Source organism: Megalopta genalis, chromosome 2, assembly GCF_051020955.1.
Source record: "Megalopta genalis isolate 19385.01 chromosome 2, iyMegGena1_principal, whole genome shotgun sequence".
Taxonomy (NCBI): Eukaryota; Metazoa; Arthropoda; class Insecta; order Hymenoptera; family Halictidae; genus Megalopta; species Megalopta genalis.
The window spans coordinates 37,376,685-37,397,822 of NC_135014.1; the positions used below are offsets into that span (position 1 = coordinate 37,376,685).

At 46.1% G+C, this 21,138-nt stretch overlaps 1 protein-coding gene across 8 annotated transcripts in view; it reads right to left on the minus strand.

Annotated features, from left to right (window-relative positions):
- The window catches only part of LOC117225352 (acetylcholinesterase), a 132,754-nt gene that overhangs the window by 15,869 nt on the left and 95,747 nt on the right, over positions 1–21,138 (minus strand). For 6 of the 8 annotated variants that reach the window (XM_033478857.2, XM_033478859.2, XM_033478860.2 and 3 more), the window contains 6 exons: positions 20,048–20,371; positions 15,856–16,086; positions 13,442–13,733; positions 12,328–12,963; positions 11,183–11,344; positions 9,753–9,928 (listed from right to left, as the gene is read on the minus strand). In XM_033478857.2, coding sequence (XP_033334748.1) covers positions 9,753–9,928; positions 11,183–11,344; positions 12,328–12,963; positions 13,442–13,733; positions 15,856–16,086; positions 20,048–20,360 — 1,810 coding nt within the window. In that variant the 5' untranslated portion in view covers positions 20,361–20,371. Of the gene's footprint in view, positions 1–9,752; positions 9,929–11,182; positions 11,345–12,327; positions 12,964–13,441; positions 13,734–15,855; positions 16,087–20,047; positions 20,372–21,028; positions 21,132–21,138 lie in introns of those variants that run through there. The other 2 variants (XM_076519297.1, XM_076519298.1) reach the window with 1 other exon arrangement.

The window sequence follows — 21,138 nt, forward strand, 5'->3', positions numbered from 1 at the left end:
GAAGGCAATTCGGAGGCCACATGACTGGATTCGAAGGCAATTCGGAGACCACATGAGTGGATTCGAAGGCAATTCAGAGGCTGCATGACACGATTCGAAGGCAATTCAGAGGCTGCATGACACGATTCGAAGGCAATTCAGAGGCTGCATGACACGATTCGAAGGCAATTCAGAGGCTGCATGACACGATTCGAAGGCAATTCAGAGGCTGCATGACACGATTCAAAGGCAATTCGGAAGTCAAATGCCACGATTCAAAGGCAATTCGGAGGCCTCATAACACGATTTAAAGGCAATTCAGAGGCCACATGACACGATTCGAAGGCAATTCGAAGGCCACATAACATGATTCGAAGGCAATACGGAAGCCACATGACTGGATTTTAAGACAATTCGGAGGCTACATGTCACGATTCGACGGTCACGTACCTAATTACCATAGGCAAATTCACAGTAACCCGAAATTTGGTATTTCCAGGAGAAATTACTGTGCCAGTATCTTTTGAGGACAGTCATGTTCGGTACTAAATTTTCGATCAGTATTGATTGTTTACCGCATTCTCGGAACGTTTTTACGCTGTGCCGATAAGGAAGCAGAGTCAGACACAAAGCGTAGACATCGCTGTACAAGATCCTATACCAAATTTCAATGTCCGCAAGTCATTACCTCATATTTTTCTAGATTTCTACAGATAAAGCACGCTGATTCCACAAAAATCGATCGAATCCGGTCAGCCTACGGAGCATAATTAACTTGTTTGCTACCAGCATTGCTATACTATACATAGTTATGTTTCTTGTATTTATCGTATTAACACTAAACCTACCGAGCACTAAAATAGACCAGTGTGCATTACCTCGTAAAAATGCGAACGTTTTGTACAATTTTTACTACAGTAGTTACTTCAATAGTGTAATTTATTCAATCGTTTGCTCTAAAATAGACCAGTGTGCATTACCTCGTAAAAATGCGAACATTTTGTACAATTTTTACTACAGTAGTTACTTCAATAGTGTAACTTATTCAATCGTTTGCTCTGTCTTCGTTATTTTTATAATCATAAAATCTATTTAACCGTGATAGGTTTCGTGTCAAATGCATCGCATCCTCTCATAAAACACGATAAAAACACCGTCGAAGAGAAGCTATAAATTCTCTAAATACCATGCTGTATGTTAGAGAATTTTCAATGATTATATTTACAAAATTAATTAGACGTTCTTCAAACGCGAAATACAAAACCGCGATAGTCGCGCGTGTGCGATGCTGATGGCGAACGTGCTGAAAGAGGAGAGCAGACCGCGAAGTTGCCACGAAGCCGGATGAAAATGCTCTGCATCCGAGGAGGAAATATTGGAGGCAGATCTGGGAAAGAGCAAAGCACGCTGGAACGAGCCGGAAGTTTACACGGCGCACGAGGCGGTGGAAAGCTCCGCAGCGCAGCGAGCACCGCAGAAAAACGGCTCTCTAAAAGTGCCACGGCTCGTTAAGCGGTATCAGCTTCCGGCGGCTGCGACCCGCCGGAAAACGCCGCTTCCGGCCGAAATCGTCTGCGGCTGCGGCCCCGCTTCTGTCATTGATTCCCGGATCCGGCGCGGCGTCGCAGCGGGCCGTTCGATCGCGCGGAATTTTGGATGGAAGTCAAATCGCGGTGCGGTCCGCGGTAGCCGCGCATAAATACACTTTTATGGAGGGATCGTTGGCGAGAGATAACGGCGTTATCGGCTCGCCGTAATCGCCACGATACGGCACGGCACGGCGCGGCACGGCACGACACGGCCCGTTTTACAGCGGAATCCGCGCTGGCGCCGTGTCAACGGCAGTTCTGTTCCGCCGCGCTGTCGATTGCACACGGAACACGTCCGATGCGAGAGAGCAAGGGTGCATTTAGCTCCGTGACGTCATGGCCGACGGCGATGCACGCTCATGGCCCACGGCATGCATGTTGCACTATGGCGGGGCCGCGGCCCGGCCGGTCTCACGGCTGCGAGCACCGTTGCACCGGCCAGCGCAGCGCCCGCTGTTCGATCCATAGGACAACAGTCGAATACTCCAAGTGTCACGAGACACTTTGATATCAAAATTCCTGTAACGACGAAATACAATTTTCGAAACCACTCGCAGCTTTTACAGAGTACACCAACTTGTGTCGTCGAGATTTCAGCTGGAAATTTAATGCAAGAATTCGGTACTAAAAATCGGTATACTATGTAAGTAAAAAATATAATAGTATAATATATAAATAATTTTAACACTAGATTTACGGAACCCGTCAAAATGACGGGTCACTAATTTTTTAATTTACCATTATTAGTAAGAGTTATTCATCCAATTTATATGCTACTTACGGCAAATGTTACAACAACACTTGTTCAAGATCAGAACAAATGTCTTATTGTTACTTTTATAAACTAAGTATAAAACAGCTGTTTTTTGTGCTCCGTAAATTTAGCGTCAAGCAAATAACAACATATCTATTTTCGTAATTTCTCATATTAAATATTTGTCAATCTTAGAAAGACTTTTTTTGAAGAAAAGAGGTAAACTTAAAGCAAGCATTTGAGATCTAAAAAATGCATGGTTTAAATTCCCAGAGATTATATTTATTCGGAGTTATATTTTCGGAGATTATATTTTCTGAATTATATTCGGTAATTATATTCAACTTAAAAGTTGAAATACGGGACTTTTTTAAAATTGTTTCCTTGTCATTCCACCGAATTGTTTGCAACAATTGTTTCACGCATCGTCCAGCAAACTAGACCTTCAATCATCTCAAACGAGAAAAAGAATCAAATGGTTTGGTTTCAATTTTGGAGCAGTTATTGCGTTTTAAAGCGTGCCCTCGTATACTAGTCCACGGCTGAGCACCGAACACGAAGCAGTTTAGAGGTCATTAATTTTGTCCCAAATTGCCCTACTGGACCGAACAGCGTGCAGCACTTCGCTCGCCTAAATGCCGGCTCGTTTCACGCTACCCCGAGTCCGCTGCAAAAGGACCTGCGACTCGTGCACCTGGTCCCAGTGCACCGGTCGAATGTTTGTTGCATTTTGTTCGCTGCAATTGGAGGCCTTCGAAAATTGCCTACAAGAAGCTTCGTCAAGATTTTCATTGTTTACTTCGAAGATGATGGTTTAGGCAGGTGCACGGTAAATTCCATGGCGTTGGCGTTGCGTTAAAAATCGGTGCCGCAGAGGTTCCAACCGCAGAATATCGTCCCCGCGGAATTTCGACTTTGGCGAATAAGAAGCCGTTGAAACGAGGCGGGGATCTCCGGGTAGCTGATCGGCGGATAGAGGGAAAACACGGTCGCGGAGTGCATCTGCGGTCACGTCAATGGTTTACCGTGTAAACGGGCCATTAGTGCTCGTGACAACGACTCTTCCCCGTGCTCCGCCGACTGCCTTAACCGCCGTGCGGTTAACCTTTCGATGCACACCGACGTAATTATAAAGCAATGCCACGACGTCGTTGTGCTATTTCGACGAACCCGAATGTCTGCCTTTTATTCAACGATGCCGCGGCCCTAGCTTTATGCACAGTTTTCCGTATTTAGCGCCGCGCCGAAATAAGCTCTGCTCCAGAAATGGACCGCCAAGCTTCCAGACGGCTCCGGACATCGGCGACGGTGCCGCGCTCCCCTCTAAACGTACGCCTTTCTCTTCCAGAACGAAGGATTTATTCACGGGATTAGCACCGAGGACATCGAAGATGATCCTAACCATAATTGCACCGCTTCGAAGCTCCGTCCGATTTAAACAGTCGTTCCGATCATTTTGTGGAGAAGCAAACCTGCTTCGAATCAGCAGAAATCTTCCCGGAGAATCACATTTTAAACTTGCAAAGTGTTTAAGCTGGTTCCAATCTTCGATGGTACTCTTTCAAGTCTGCTCGGATCTGTGACAATCGTCTCAAATTGGATGCCACGAAATTAACTCAAATATCCGACAGCTGATAATAGACGCGGATCTACAGGGTGTCCCAAAAATGTCTCGCAATCCGAAAGTAGGGGATTCCTGAGGTCATTTGAAGCAACTTTTTCCTTATCGAAAATGCAATCCGCGGCTTCGTTTACGAGTTATTGACGAAAAACAGTGACCAATCAGAGGCGAGATCGTTTGGCGCGAGACGGCCGAGCCAATCAGCGGAACTGGGTTCCGTGCACTCGTTGGCTGGGTCGCCGCGCGCCAGCCGAGCTCGCCTCTTATTGGTCAGTGTTTTTCATTAATAACTCGTAAACGAAGCCTCGGAGAAAATTTTCGCAAAGGAAAAAGTTGCTTCAAATGACCTCAGGAACCCCCCATTTCTGGATTGCGAGACACTTTCGGGACACCCTGTATAACGATACTTCGAACTAGGAAACACTGATTCAAACTTTCATCATCTTCCCAAACGATCTCAAACGTTTGACTGCTAATAATAGACATGGATCTGCGACAACGACATTTCGAACTAGGGAAACGTAGATTCAAACTTTCAGCATCGCCTTCTCAAACGATCTCAGTCGCCGCGACACGTCCTCGAACCAAAGCCAAAACTTTGACGACACCGAATCCGATCTCGAACTTCCGACAGTGAAGCTTCGAGCCAGCTGGAACCGACGATGTGACACCTTGAAACGGCCGTAAATACAACTCCAAACCGATCCACGCAGGTTGCAACGGACTTGTCGCAGCCTGGACCGCCGGAGCGTTCTCCCCTTCGTCGGCTATTTTCACGGCCAAATGAGGTCTCGATTGCAAGAATAAGCGGGATAAGAACGTAATCTCCGGATTGCGAGGGATCCCTCGGAAGCCTGGGAAAGCTTGACGAGAAAACAAGAGCAGCACGTCGCCGAGCTCCGGGAGAAAACTCCGCGGGAACACGGTTCCCTCGTCCGATGCCAATAAAAATTGGCTCGACGGTTCGCTCCCGGGGAGGGGGGCGGTCTTTATTCGGTGCATCGAGCCGAGTCGAAAGCATAAAGAATCGGATGAAAGACGAAACAGACGTTTTCACCCCGGGCCGGTTGGCTCGCGGCCATTTCTTCCTCGCGAGGCAGCTTCCTCGAAGGGCTGCGAGCACCCTCGATTAATAGCCCGCCTCGGAGTCAATGGGATGCGAAATTGCTTCGCGAAAGTGGGGGGGGGGTGACTCGTTCCTCGCCGTTGCCAGAACTCGAACGCGGCTCCTTAACCGACGCTCGAACGTTTAATCAACCGGGATTAATCGGTAAATAACTGGGCTGCTCTCGGCGAGCTGCCGGCCACGGCTAGAATCGTCTACGTTCGCCCTAAACGGGTCCGACGCACAGTGGGACCAAATGCAACCTATTTTCTTGGACAGCATCGGTTAATTGTCCACATTTTGTGCTATAGCTTCATTAAATTCTTGATAAGTGGTCGTAGCAGAAGGAAACACAGAGAAATGAAAGAAGAAATAGGGAATTAACAAGTAGAAAAATTAGCTGCTAAGAGCTGCGATTAATAAAATAAACCTAATGTACATATATTGTATACATAAACAGTATGTGTGTGTGTGTGTGTTGTGTTGTGTAAATTCTCCCTAATTGACCCTCAGATCGTACACAAAAATGGACAATTTTGGAAGAGGTCTTAGAGAAAGAGCGATTTAGTGTTCTCAGATCTGCCAGTTTCAATTCCGACCTCCGAACATTTCTAGGAGTAATTACTGTATACGAGATGTCCCAAAGTTATTGTACAAGCGAGAAATGAGGAGTTCCTGAGGTCATTCGAAGTAACTTTTTCCTTAGCGAAAATGCTATGCGCGGTTTCGTTTACTAGTTATCAACAAAAAACAGTGACCAATGAGAGGGCAGATCAGCTGGCGCGAGACGGCCGAGCCAATGAGCAGAACTGGGCTTCGTACGCTCGTTGACTGGGCCGCTTCGCGCCAACCGTGCTCGCATCTTATTGGTCACTGTTTTTCCTTAATAACTCCTAAACGAAGCCGCGGATTACATTTTCGCTAAGGAAAAAGTTGCTTCAAATTACCTCAGGAAACCCACATTTCCCGCTTGTACAATAATTTTGGGAACCCTGTATATTAAATTTACTTCATTAATCACAGCTATTAGCAGCTAATTGTTCTACTTCTTATCACGAAAGTAACGAATTTAGATATTTTAGACCTTGGACGGGTTTGAGCAGAACATGAAATCATTAGTTGAATTAAGATGGTACTTGTAGAAAAATTAGCATTTCATTTTGAGGATCGGCCGAGAGGTATCTCCGCAGAAGAGAGTATTTCGAGAATTGTTTTCGCGTCAGTTTTTGAAGAACGATTTCACCTGCAGGAGTACGGTTGTAATCCGGATTTAAGAAATCGGATTACGTTACGAGCGAGCTGGCCTATTCGCTCCTAAATTTCCAGGAGCCTTCGAGTCTCCATGTTCCGGAGATAAATTCTTTCCCGAGTCGCGAGCCATCGGGAGGATCTGCGCGCGTTTGATCTAGACGGATCATTTGCCGAGATAACGCGCCCGATTACCGTCTCCAGGTTGCCGGGAAGACGAAGCCGGCCTGTTGGAGCGTCCATCATTTATTCAGTGCTCGCATCAAGTGTCCGCGGCCGCGGAAGCGTTCCACTTGACGCTCGTCGAAGAAGCCCGTCGCCCTCTTGCGAGCGGAAAACGCTTCGCCTTGCTGAAATTCCTCTTCGCTCGTTTCCTCTCCGGGTGATGTACCACGGATTTGGAATCGCTGGCCGAGGATTTGCCGCGGCCGAGAAAGGAGCGCGGGCTATTACGATAAGAGAGGCCGCCGCGCGGCTCCTCCTCCCGAGATATTCAAAGCTCGCGGCGTCGAGCCCCATCTCTTCCCTCTTTTGTGATCGCGGCGAGCGACGATCGCGGCCAATAATCGGATCTGCATAATGGACGAATCGAGTCCGCGGAGAGCGGATCGGGAGCCTGCTCTCCCCGGGGCGCACGCCGGAATGGCGAAATGGCGAAATGGCGCCGGGCCAGCGGCGGGCTCGCGACCTTTAATATTTCTCTCAAATATTAGGCTGCGCGAGGACATATTAATAAGGATATATCTTCCTTGGAAGCCGGCCAACCTGCTGGGCTCAGGAAACCGCGAACATCATCTTCGAAACGACCGCGCTGCGGTGGAGAACGCCCTTTGCCCTCGCCGGCCTCGCCGGCCTCGATCGCCTACGCGGCCAAACGGGGCCGAACCGAGCAAAGAATTCTCATCTACGAAAGCCAGCATGCATGGAAGACCGTTGTCTAGCTTGTCGTTTGTCCGCGGGAGGCTCCGAACGGCCGTAGTTCCGCTGCTCCCGATTTTAGCGGACCTAGAACTGGAACTTCGCGATTCTCGGTCGAACCGGACTTTGCTCCTTCTGGAAATCCAGCAACGAAGATCACAAAGACTCTCTGCTTTGATTTGTTTGTTAACATATATTGGTTTGTTTTATATTTTTGTTAACACTTCGACCGCTACGCCAACATCTTCAACAATGTAATAAAGCTCGACTAGCTTTCAAATCGAAATTGAGAAGTTAAGTTGTGAGACATCGATTACTTTTTCATTATTCACGAGATTATTCATTATTTATACGGATCTTAATAAAATTGGATTGGCGTGGAAATGAATTTTTCTATATCAAACAAATAATTCCACCGCAGTCAAACTGTTAAAACAGTAAATGCTGCTGACTGGTTTGGCCCCAGAGACAATGTTTCGAGGCAAACGACGCCAGAAAAAAAAGAGGATATATCTCGGATCTTCTGAATTTACCATTGAGAGAATTTTGACTGTAGAAGAAGCCAAATGAAAGTCGAAATCTGATAACATAACCTTGACATTTCTGTTCACATTGCACGCAGCGTGCGTACTCGTAAAAAGCTCGCAGCCTCGTCGCGCGAAACGATCGCGAGTAGAGCAACGATTTACATCGTTTGTTAAAAAGTTTCATTTCCGGCCACGTGTCTGAATGCTCGCGGTCGTCGGTGCAAGTGTCCCTCGCTCTCCTTTCTCATCCCGGGCCGATTCAATTTCTCTGGCCCCGGGGAATCGAACTTCTGTCCGCGTCTCAGCGATGATGGATGGAGAACTTGTCGGGGACTCGACATCGGGACGTCGCGCGTCTCGAGAGACAGTCGGTTTGTTTTTCTCCTTGTTTTCGAAGGTACGAACGTGTTCCGACGACCGCGATCCTGATCCGCAAACCTGTTAGTACTGATTATTCGACAGCGGATTTTTGTGCAAAATAAACATTTTATTCGGCGATTGCATGGAACAAGAGTTAAATAAATCTGTGTCTGTTTTTTTTTTAATAATTCCAATCAATTGAAAACAATGTAACAACGTTCATAAATTCTTCCGATATTTTCGCTATTCTGCATTTCTCTTATCAATTCTTGCAATAAATGCGCAAAATCCGCTGTCTACTTATTATTATCGTGGAACGAGCACGACGAGCTGTCAAAATTATCCTACAGTCACCGAGAAATCTTCTTAGTTTCTCAAAGGAACAATCGCAAATATTGTCTTCGCATCTACTGTGCCGGTCAAAATGATTGCACGTTTTTAAGTATAAAAAGATATTCGAATTATGAACGCTCTTACGTGGGGAAAAATCGAATAAATGCCTTCGTTGAATTATACACTACAGTGATAACGTTAAAAATAACGTTAAAAATGTATTTGTTCTTGTCATTTTTATGAAGCAGTCTATCGATGGATTCAGCGTTGAATATGATTAAAGGCATTGATAAATAATAATTTTGCAGTCGACGAGAATGGCCTGAGAATGATAGCAATTCAATCTAACCAGAAGTACGAGACTACAGAGTATAAATCTCGGCAGACGCGGAAGAAGAACACAGAATCCTTGTCGCTGACAGCCGCATATTCGATTTCGGTTCTCACCAAGAAGAATATTGGCATCTGTCCGGGGATATAAAACAAGAGACCCTTTGAAGACAGCCGTGACTCTAACAGAGGACATTGAAGTCGAGAACGGAGGGACTTGAGCCAGACTGAAGAAAACGATAAGACAAGATCCTCTGTTTACGTTGCCCGAAACGGGTTCTTCCGGGTCAGCGAGCACACTGCCGTGAAACGGGATTTAGGGGAAGAAGTTGGAGAACGAGGAACGGCAGGGAGATTTTATTGGCCGCGTTCGCTTCCGGCGCGGCGCGTTCCCCGCTGGACCGAGTTCAACAGGGTCCGGAAAAAGTGTCGCGCCGAGCAGCTGGCCGCGGGTTAACAAGGTTCATTTCGGAACTCGGCGGCGAGTGGCCTTCGAGCGGTGACCTTCAGCGATCTTTCATCGCGAAACTTTCGCGAGTTCTTTCGACTCTTCCAGCATTCCCCATTCTCGCGAGAACGATCGCCGCGACTCTTTCGAATCTCGTTGGGGCCCCGACTGGGTCCCGTTGAACGGAGGACTACAGTTGTCTTCCGAACGTTCGCCAGATTTTCCGCTGACTTTTTAAGGTTTCGAGCGAGTGGCTGAAACGCATAGCGATCGGATATCCATTCAGATCAGTCTCGTGCCCTCCAGAAATTCTTCCGTTCAACAGGTGTCGCGATCTACCGATCGGGAAACCTGTCGCATTCGAGTAATCGCGGCACGAATGGGTCCTCTAATAACGGAAATTCGAGATTTATTATCGCGATAATAGTAAGCTTTATAAACTTTGGCATGGAATCGTGTTGCTCGTGCAGGATCGAAGTCGGCACGTTGAATGAGAATCGTCGCTCTTCGGTTGGACGAATGAAGGAAGTGTGTACTCACATGTAGCTGTGAGAAGATGAGGGAGATACTTTTTCCAGAACGTGCACTGCTTCACTCGCAGCCCGTTGCCGATCGTGGAGCTGTCCGTGTCCAGAGTGAGGTACTCTTTACTCGCGGCAGTGTGCACCGGCCACTGGATGCCCCATAGCGATGTATCTTCGCCCATGTTCGGGTCCCTGTCACAATCGAACCATTCAGTCCTAGCTACTTCAAATATATCTGTGAAATTCGTTTACTTATATTTTAATAATTTTACGATCGGAGACTTCGATTCTAAGACCGCGGTTTATTTATGCGCCAAGCTCTTTGATATTAGGTTGGTGCGTATGAAATGTCGGATTTTTAAGTGAACATATAAAACTGAATATCTTTCTTCAAAAGCTGTTTATTTAATCAAAATATGCTTCATTTGCTTCAATGCACTTTTCCCGTGCACAGATGCCTGTCTTGAAGAAATTCTGATCTTTAGAATTAATAAACTCTGATATGGAATTTATCGGGACTGTCTTCATTTTCATACTGTTTAGCCTGTAAAAGCTGTTCTAAATGTTAAAGAAAAAATGAAAGTCGGTTGGCGAAAGATCCGGCGAATAAGCTGGATGCTGTAAAATTTCATATTTTAATTCATTTAATTTCGCAATTGTTTTGTACGACATTTGCGGCCGAGCGTTGTGGTGGAGAAGTATTGGGCCATGCCGATTAACAAGTGATGGGCGTACAATTTTCAATTTTTCATGCATTTCATCAATGCACTGACAGTACTTTTCGGCTGTAATTGTCTCCCCAGTTCGAAGGAACGAGTAGTGAATTACTTCAGTCGCATTCGTTTCCATCAATGTTTTCGGATCATCATTTTTCACAGACATTTTTGGTCTTCCACGCGGTTCATTTTGCAAGGAAAAATCACCAGACCGAAAATTTTCAAATCAACGCTGCACGTTTCGATCGTTAACAGTATTCTCCCCAAAACGCCTGGTTTATATTGCGTGCAGCTTATGCAGCATTATTACCAAGTTTATACTCATATAAAAAAATTGCACGAATATCGGTTGAATTCGTATCCTTACGAAATTCGAAGCAAATAACAAAATGGAACACTTTTGAGAAAATCTTCTTTGTTGAAATGTGACTCTGGCAATGGGCAGTACGACTATAAACGAGGTTATGCCAAAAACAAAAGCATAAAGAAAACAGGGAGACGAACGTTTGCATGTAAAGAAAATCCAACATGCACCAACCTAATAGTTTTGTCAATTTCCAGCTCCTCGCATCGTCGTTATTCCCTACAGATTTCTACGGAGAAGTCGACCTCGAGGGTCCCAGACAAGAAGCTGCACTTAACAATTGAAAAATTCGACGTATCCAGATGATTTTGACTCGACCCAGCGCTAACGCGACGCGTCGAAGAGCGACAAGTGTTCGATGCTCACCCAGTTTTCGCGAAGTTCGTCCAGTATCGCATCATCCTCTTGGACAAGGTGACCTCCTGCCGCGTGTAGCCCTTCGACTGGTCCAACGGCTCCCCGAAGATGTAGCTGATCTCGTCCGCGTGCATCACGCCCGTCCACCTGGGCCACGGATTGTTCGCGGATCTGGAAAAAACAAAACAGCGGCGCGTCTATTCCTCGATTCCACAGGTTCATCAATTCCAGAACACAGGGCGCGACGATCTCGTAAAATTAGCCCTCCGAGGCGCTGCCGGTGGCTAGACCGCGGCTCCTTATGCAAATCCAGGTTCCCGAGGAATAATTCATGAAACCAGGAAGCTGCCGGAAGCTTACTGGCTGAATAAGCGGCCCCGCTAGCCGGGAGCGTTATTAAATCTCGGCTCCCTTAAAATGGTTAGCCTTCTGTTTCATCGTAATGGCTTGTTTATTAAAGCCTTTGTGCCCTAAGTTCGGATAGAGGGAGAATGGTCTTCTTCGGAACCGGTCGAGGACCGTCTGGATCGTCGAGGATAATTTAACGAGTTCGCCATGGTTTGTTCAGTTCAGGGACTTATTTCATTCCGATTTTCGGTAGCACAGTCCTGGACAAATAGGCGTGGACACCTTTCAAAGCGGAACAAGTTCTCTAAAATTGGACCAAACGATTTGATCTTTTCTTTTGAGACGATAGAAGGTGCCAAACATTTTTACGAACATCGCAATTGGCAAGCCTTTCGAACAATGCAATTTGTAGGTCTCGACAGCTTCTGTGCAGGTTGAAAATTTCATCGAAATTGGCCCATGTTGCTGCGTGCAACCAAAGATCGCGAAGATCGCAGTTATCCGCGACCTTCGACCAGAAAATCGCAAGAAATCTAGAGATTTCTAGAGATCTTTTTGTCATCTGTCGCTTGCGCATCGAGCAAAAGATTCGAGTTTTAAATTTGTCGTTCCATTCCAACCAGTTATTAGCACTTCGCGAACATTTCTGCGCGCATTGTTCGGCGAAAACCAGCTGTTCCACCGTCTCGAAGAATTTCAACTGATTTTGGTCCAATTTGGGAAGAGCAATTCCGTTGTAAAAGGCGTGACCGGTATCGAGTGTCCGGTTTTAGTTGCCGCGTCCTCCTCGGCAATAAGATTCTCACCTGTGCTTGTAGTAGTACATGTAGACGGTGTTCCCGGTCTCCGCGTACCGTTCGGCGAACTCGTTGACGTTGCAGGTGAACTGGTAGTCGCCGACGATCTTGTCGAGGGCGTTCCTGTTCGCGTGAGGATCGTCGGGATGGAGCCAGTCCGTGTACTCGTAGATGATGGCCTGCCTGCCGAGCGGGCTGACGTACGGGTTCAGCTCGGAGATCGCGCTGACGAACTGTTCCCTGGACACCTTGACGTCCTCGGCGCCGTCGATGCGGAACAGCTCGGTCAGATAGTAGATGATGAAGTAGAATCCCTCCTCGCTGTTCGAGCCCATCATGATGTTCGCTTTCTTGAAGGAGGAGGTCGCGAGGGACCGTTGCGGCGTCTCGTCGAGGAACGCGCCGTCGATCACCGGGACGAACGGGAACTCGCAGATGCCGAGGGTGCCCCACTCGTTGCCCACGAGGTCCAGGGGGTCCTTGGTCAGCAGGCAATCGATCACCTCCTGCAGGTTGTTACGATCGTGGGGGCAGCCGACCGCTTCCGCCAGTCGGATCCCTCGGACTATCGACTCCTCGCGCGAGATGATGGCCCAGGGGGCCGTCGGCGAGCCGGACTGCATGATCGCCTGGCTGAACAGGTGCCTGGAACGGAGGAAATCGTCGAGCAGCTCGATCAGAGGCGGCCAACGGAGGATCGTCGTCGAAGCGATCGTCCTTTCCAGGCAAGTCCATCGCGATCCGGACCGAAGCGCGTTTCGAAGCGACAAGGACGTTGTTCCGCGACCGGGGCCTCGCCGGGCCCCGCTTCGTTGTTATCCGGGTTGGACGTGCCTGGTTCAGACCAGTGATTCCGAAAGCCCGGGCCCGTGCCCGGCCGTCTCCGGAACCACTGGTTTCCGTCAGCTGCTACCGGCCATAGGTCTGCCAGGATTCGAGAGGCTAGGTACGCGGTGAACTTATGATCGGTAGCGCGGATTGCAAATTGCAAGCAAGAAGAAACAATAAACGTAAGACAGAGATAATCTTGCGAATAAAACAGAACATGAGAGAACATGAGAGAACAGAGAGAACATAAAGAAACGAATTCTCGTATAGTGACTATAGGAGAAAAGGTATGCACCTTGACAGAGGCGAGAGTAGGTGCATAGAAACGGAAACGGCGCCCGCGCTCTCTCCGAACAGGGTCACGTTGTCAGGATTTCCGCCGAACGCAGCGATATTGTCGCGGACCCACTGAAGGGCCATCATCTGATCGAACAGACCGGCGTTCCCAGGTACGTCCGACGTTCCGAAGTAGAGGAAACCCAGGCTGGCGACTCGATATTGCATCGAGACCAGAATCACGTTCTCCTCCGACACCAGGGTTTTGTGATCGTAAACGTCGAGGGTCGCCGATCCGGAGTAAAAGCCACCTACAAGGATTTGTCGCGCGATTCCATCTCTCTCTCTCACTCCTGTTTCAAAGGGCTTCGCCTTCGCGATTGCCCTCGAACCGGGGAAACGCCTCGCGCAGAGCCCCCAGAGGCGTCTTCTACCAACAACGGGGACTTGTACCAAGCGCGAGACCCGGCGACTGCCGATCGTCGACCGTCGATCGTCGATTGTCAATTGCCGATCGTCGACTGCCGACTGGACCGACGACAGTCGCCCTCTCGCTCTCCGTTTTCCTTTTCATTTACGCTTTCGGTCATTTGCACTTTACACAACGGTCTTGACCCTTCGGCTGCACTACGCCACGTCGATCTCCTTTCTCCTTGAGAAAGCTTCCTTTGTCCTCGGCTCGAAGATTTCTTCGGACAACGATTGCAGGGATCGCGATCGGAAAATTGCCGAATCTGCGAAAAGATCTTCCGATATTCCGCCTGTGCTCGCTTCGCCGCGTTGACTAATTGACGCTAATCCGGGAGTCTTCCCGAAAGTTCCATAAATTCATAGGGATTTATTCAATGAAATTAATTTAGAGAAGTTCGAATGCACCGAATGCTTTGTTAATCCTTTCGCGTTTCGCAGATTTCAACCGAATGTCGGCAGGCTTTGACATTTCTATCGATTTATAAAACATTTATGACGTCGATTTTGCTCCTTGAAACAGGTACGAAGAATCGAAACAGTCTCGTTATCTGTTATCAGGTACAGTAATTTCTGCCTAATTCGCGTTCAGATTGCGCACGAAATTGGACGATTTGAGAAGAAGTAATACGATTACACGAGCTTTGCATCTCGTTTTTTTTATAATCGTTCACAATAGACAACTATAAAAATGAACCGCGAGGCTCGAATAATCGTTTCTCGTCTTCCCAAATTGTCCATTTTTGTGCGCAATCTGAGCGCGAATTAGGCAGAATTTACTGTATATCGGTTTCGCTATCGGCCGTGCAACTGTTGCTTTTCGATTTTGCGTGATAGACAAAGCTGTCCCGTGGCCTTGGCCACACCTTGCAAGTAATACGAAGCAGATATAATCGAAAGCGATAAGCTATTAGGTCACTCATATTAATAAACATTGCCAAAACATCGCTGTCTTACGGAAATCTGTGATAAGGTTATATGTCCAACTTGATATTACGTAAAGAAAATTTTCAAGATATAAAGTGAAATTATTCGTTAGCTATTACGTTTAGGACTAATAAAGGTCAATACTTTTTTACTCATAATTCGACGTTCTTCCATATTTTGATGTAAAAAATATAGTGATCTATTTTAAAAAACAAAGTTGACCTTCAAATCTTCGAAACGCTTCCATCTATAATAAAAATAAATGCACTCCGCGATGTGTTCTTTCAAACCATGTATTCTTTGTGTACAAAATCTTTTCGTGCGACGCATATTTTGTAAGCTACAAGAGGTGCACAAGTTGCATAGTCCATCCTGTATAACCGATATACCTTATAACAGTTATAAAATTCGTTCGGTTCTTCAGAACCGGTTTATAACAGTTCGAAGCAGCTGTTTCCGGAAGCTTTTGGAACGCGATACATATTCAGCGAAGACATTCCTTGTTCAATCTGCAGAAACGATTGCACGAGCGATATAAAAGTGACACGGCAGTCGACGCGTGAAAGAGTCCAGGCTCCGCTTCGATCCGCTTCGAGCGCAGGAAATATCTGAAGATTCGATTGGCAGTGATGCTCGAGTTGCAGCCGAAAGGTCGGCGAACAGACTAGACGGAGAGGATATCGCGGTCGGAAAAATCGGGGAGGTTGTTGGCCGGCTGGCCGGTCGAGGTCGACGTCGACCATAATCGATTCGGGGTCCTCCTCGAGCGGCCACCGGATCCAAGACAGCGTCTCCCGTTCGAATTGATCTGGTCGAGCTGCGAGCGTGTCTGGCCGGAGTTGAAAGTTTAAAAAAAGGCCGACCGGCTGGAAATAGCCGGCTGCGGGGGCGAAAATAATCGTTTCCCGGGTAAGAGGCGACCACCTGTGCGAAAGAAGCGATGCGCGCGGTGCGCGGTGCTCGCCGCGGCGCCGCACACGGTCCACCCTCTGAAAACGGTCTACTGATCGGACGGAACAGGTGTCAGCTGGAACTCACCACCGAATATCCATACCATAACAGCGGCATTGGTAGGCCTAGGATGCGGCGCGACCACGTTCACGTAAAGGCAATCCTCGTCGCGCGGCGTGTTCGGATTCCACATGGTCGCGCCCGCGAAGTCGCCGAACACGGTGTCCAGGATCTGCACGCAGCTGTTCGGCAGCGTGGTCGCGTTCAGGATGCCCGGCCAGCGTTCAGCCGGCCGTGGATGCCGGAAACGAAGCTGCCCTGCAACAAAACACCGCGTCCCGATCGTCTACTCCGACATTTCACCCTTTTCACCACCCGTTTCGCCTTCGACTCACTCCCCAGCTCCCCTCCTTCCTCAAAATGCTTCCCCTCATCCGCCCTTCGATATCATCCTAGACTTCATCTATTGCTAGTTTGGACTAATGGCTGGCCGCGTTTCGACCCGCAGCATCTCAAAATCGTCGTCTGAATTGTTCAATTCGTGGCGGTACTATCAGCGTTTGTTTCATAAACAGCTTTTGTGACCGTAATCCGAGACTTTGGTGCAACACCGGGCACACTTCTGGCACGATTGCACTCGTCGAAGGTGTAGATTTCGTTACAGGATGTTCGCTATTTCATTGAAAAAAAATCGGACGAGCTTGTTGCATTAAAGTCTCCGATTTTGCTGCGGATATTCTCGGCACGTTTCAGATGATTTAAAACGATTTCGCACGATTTCGAAAGATTCCAAACGATTTTGAACGATTTCAAATGATTTCAAACGATTTCAAACGATTTTGAACGATTCCAAATGATTGAAAACGATTTTAAACAACTTCAAACGATTTCGAAAGATTTCAAACAATTTCGAAAGATTTCAAACGATTTCAAATGACTTTGAACGATATTAAACGATTTTAAACGTCTTAAAACGATTTCGAAGGATTTCAAACGATTCCAAATGATTTCAAACGATTTTAAACGATTTAGAACGATTTCAAATGATTTGAGACGATCTTAAACGACTTCAAACGATTTCGAAAGGTTTCAAACGATTTCAAACGATTTCAAATGATTTAAAACGATTTCAAGCGATTTCAAATGATTTAAAACGATTACAAGCGATTTAAAATGATTTCAAAGGATTTCAAAGGATTTCAAACGATTTCAAACGACTTAAAATGATTTTAAAGGATTTCAAAGGATCTCAAACGATTTCGAAAGATTTCAAAGGATTTCAAACGATTCCAAATGATTTCAAACGATTTCAAGCGGTTTAAAATGATTTCAAAAGATTTCAAAGGGTTTCAAACGATTTCAAAGGATTTCAAACGATTTCAAACGATTTCAAACGATTCGAAATGATTTCAAACGATTTCAAGTGATTTAAAATGATTTCATACGATTTCAAAAGATTTTAAACGATTTCAAACGATTTCAAAGGGTTTCAAACGATTGAACATGATTTCAAACGATTTTAAACGATTTCAAATAATTTAAAATGATTTCATACCATTTCAAAAGATTTTAAACGATTTCAAACGATTTCAAAGGGTTTCAAACGATTTAAAATGATTTCAAACGATTTCAAAGGATATGAAATGATTTCAATGGATTTCAAAGGGTTTAAACGATTTCAAACAATATCAAACGCTTTCAAACGATTCCAAACGATCCCAAACGTACGAAGACGCCAGAACAATTGATAGGAATACGCGCCTTTTCCTTCAACTTCCGCTGCTTGCAGACAGTGTTCTCATCCGCGGGAAGATCCGCAGCCCACTCAACCCTTGCCACGGCTACGAAGGTGTTAACAAGATTTTCAGCTAACTGTTCCGGAAGCCCGTGGTAAACGGCGTGCATGGAAAGGGTGCGTGGCCGGAGGTGGAGCGGGGAAAGAAGAAGCTGCTAGTGGGAGATTCCCCTCGACGGTGGTGAGAGGCCGAAACTCGTGAACACTCGAGTATAATGGGATTTGGAAGAAGGAAAAATGGTCGGTGGTAGGACGAGACGATTCTCGGCTGGCCGTCCATTACGTAGGGACGCCGGGGCGCGTTCAACCGCTCGCCTCGATGCAAATGGGTTAATGGACTAAATGCGCGCCGATAATACCGCGCTACATTGTTTCGGCAATACAGCTGATCGGCGTCGGTTAACATCGGCTACAATGGCCGCCGCTTGCTACGCGATCGACCGTACCCGCCTCTCCCGCGGTTGTTTTTTTTTTTTTATTAACAATCGAGCTCGAACGGTAACGATAGGGACGTTCGCGATCCGATGGGAACCCAATTTGTTTCGAAACGAGACCCTCGATCTTTCTCGCGGCTTCGATAATTTCCGTCGCAGAGAATTTCTCGCGAAGGGCTCGACGTCGCGCGTTCTCCCTCACGACAGTTAAGTCCGCCGAATAAAAGACGGAGCAAAAGCCCAGCGATTCCGATGGATTTTGTCTAGCAGGATCTGCTAAAAATGCACGAAGACTCTCGGTTAATAATAAGAAGATATAAATACGGTTCTGCACTTTCTAAAATAAAATAACGATTCTTAAAGATGAAATACCAACGTCGGATCAAACGAAAGATTAAAGCTCTTTCGAGGACGGAATCCCGGGAACTCTGTCCGGCAACTCGAGCACGGGCGTTCACGGGATTCCGAATTTTCGGAAGCGAGCTTTTAATCGTTGCACAGCCAGGGGTTGAAAAGAGTTGAAAGAGATGTTTTCGGTTCTCTTCGCAACTGTTTCAGTCGGCGCCGATATTGGAACAGTTTGAAACAGTCGCTGTCGGAATCCTTTGAATCCCTGGTTGCGGCACGATCGCGGAGAATGATTCCACGGCATCCGATGTAGAAGGACGATTCGAGGCGTACGAGGGGGTTGAGGGGATCTTCTACATTCGCGGGGGAAAAAAGATCCGTTCTTTTTTTCTGTTATTGCGTTTCCTTGAAGTTTGAATCCTTGAGAGGACGATGTTACTTTAAAACGCGTTTTTCTCGAAACTGTGCTTTACAAAACGGTGCTCGCGATTTCTCAAGAAATGATTGGCCGATACCAACGAAACTTTGCACAAATATTCGGTATTTATGTGGCTATGCTTCGAACTGGAATTATTAAAAAATTCGCGTCCCCTGTTTTGCACCGGTGACAAAATCGACAAGCTAAGTTCAGAGAGCCGTGAATTTTTATTTAGCGATATTCGTTTACCTATTTCTTTTACCTAGTTCCTGCCATAGCTGCACTCATATTAGTCATTTATTCATAATATTATCATTATAATATTATTTGTAATATTAGTCGTTTATTCATAATATTATCATTATAATATTATTTGTAATATTAGTCGTTTATTCATAATATTATCATTATAATATTATTTGTAATATTAGTCGTTTATTCATAATATTATCATTACAATATTATTTGTAATATTAGTCATTTATTCATAATATTATCATTATGATATTATTTATAATATTAGTCATTTATTCATAATATTATCATTATGATATTATTTATAATATTAGTCATTTATTCATAATATTATCATTACAATATTAGTCATTTTTTCGTTTCTGGTAACAAGGAAAGCGCGAATCATGGACACCATCGACTGCGGATTTTTAACCCTTTGCGCTGGAAGCTGTTTTAACTGTGAATTTAATATAATTTTTCTGACTTATAGTATTTTTATTCTCCATGACAAAGTGCATTTTATGCATATGAAATTGATTCTTGCGACTCACGCAACAGTTGTGCTCTCAACAATGTTTTCAATCTAAACTTTATTCATATAAAAAAATGATCTTAGAACGCGATATAATAAATCTTAATGGCTCCTCGGAGTCACCACTCGAGTGCGAAGGGTTAAAAGTCCTAGGAAACAACGGTTTGCGACACCGGAATTTGTCCATGTTTCCCAACGAAAATTGAAGGACACGCAAACCAAGGTTGCCCGAATAAACACTATTAATCCGAAAACGCGGCGTCTCAACGATTCTTTACAAGAATTCTGAAAAAAATATGAAATCGAAATCGAGCGAGATAGTAGAAGACCCCCCCTTAAAAAGATCGCTCTGTGTACACGAGAGCGACGGGAAAAAAAATGTGAAAGGAATTGATCGCGACCCTTAAGCCTGTCGTACTCCGCGGGAGTCGAGTACGTTATAAATGCATAAGCAGCCGCGGTCTATTTCCGAGTGCAGAGATATAGGAGCGTAGCCCCGAGTAGGTGGAACGTACCGACAGGTTTCTGCGCGTAAGGGATCCCGAACCAGGCGTCGACCTCCTTCCCCGTGGTGGCAGTCATGGTCTTACCCCTGACCTTGCCCTTCCTGGTCTGAACCACCAGCGGATCGTCGTTCGAATGGAGGGCGGCCGGTCTTGGCAGCTCCTCGCTCGTTCTGAAATCCTTCGCGTCCTCGTGCGACATGTCCGCGTGGTGTCTGCTCTTGTGGGACGACGAGCACCAGCACGCGTCCAGGTGGACCAGCACCGTTAACACCAGCACCATCAGGGCCTCCAGTTTCGTCAAGGAACTTCGGTTTCTTGGCATCGTGTCCTCGCCTGTCGACCCACACATTCTCGCTTTAACTTTCGACCAACAAAACTTCCCGACTTTCGATCTCGACTCGCGAAATACTTTATTCGTTCCAGATACCACGGTCGATCGAACCCTCTATAACAAGGTACTTTCGGAACACGGCCTCGATGGCACGCGCTGCGAGAATTCCGACAATCATTTGACAACGATATTCGGTATTCTTTTCTTTCTTTTTTATAGTTAGCAAGTGAAATCTCGCTTGAGATGCTATATCGGCTTACGAGAAAATATTGAGTTGATCAATAGGTCGTTGCGTTTTTTCCCAATAGATGGGAATGCAATGATTTGTTGGCCACCTCAATACAATCTAAAACAATTTGTTAACGATATAATACGTTCAAATACTGATATATTGCAACAGATGATATATTGCATTGAGTATGTTGTATTATATTAGGTTAAATGAAGCAAATAGCTAAATCTTCGGACCACACTTTTTGAGAAATGAGAAGATACATATTCTAGAGATAGTATGTTTTGGTAACTGTTCTATTTCTTAGTAAATAGTGACGCACACAAAACACGATACAAAAAGACGATAAAGCAGTGTACAATAATTCTTGTAATAATTCTCGTACGCCGAAGCCGTAAACTGTGTTCGTTATAATATAAATCCGTACCGTAATCCGTATCGTAAACCGTAATCGTGATCGATAAAGCGTTCTCGATCGCGTTCTCGTTCTGTTGCCTCGAGCCCTGCGAGCGCATTTATTTATTGCCGCGCTAGTTA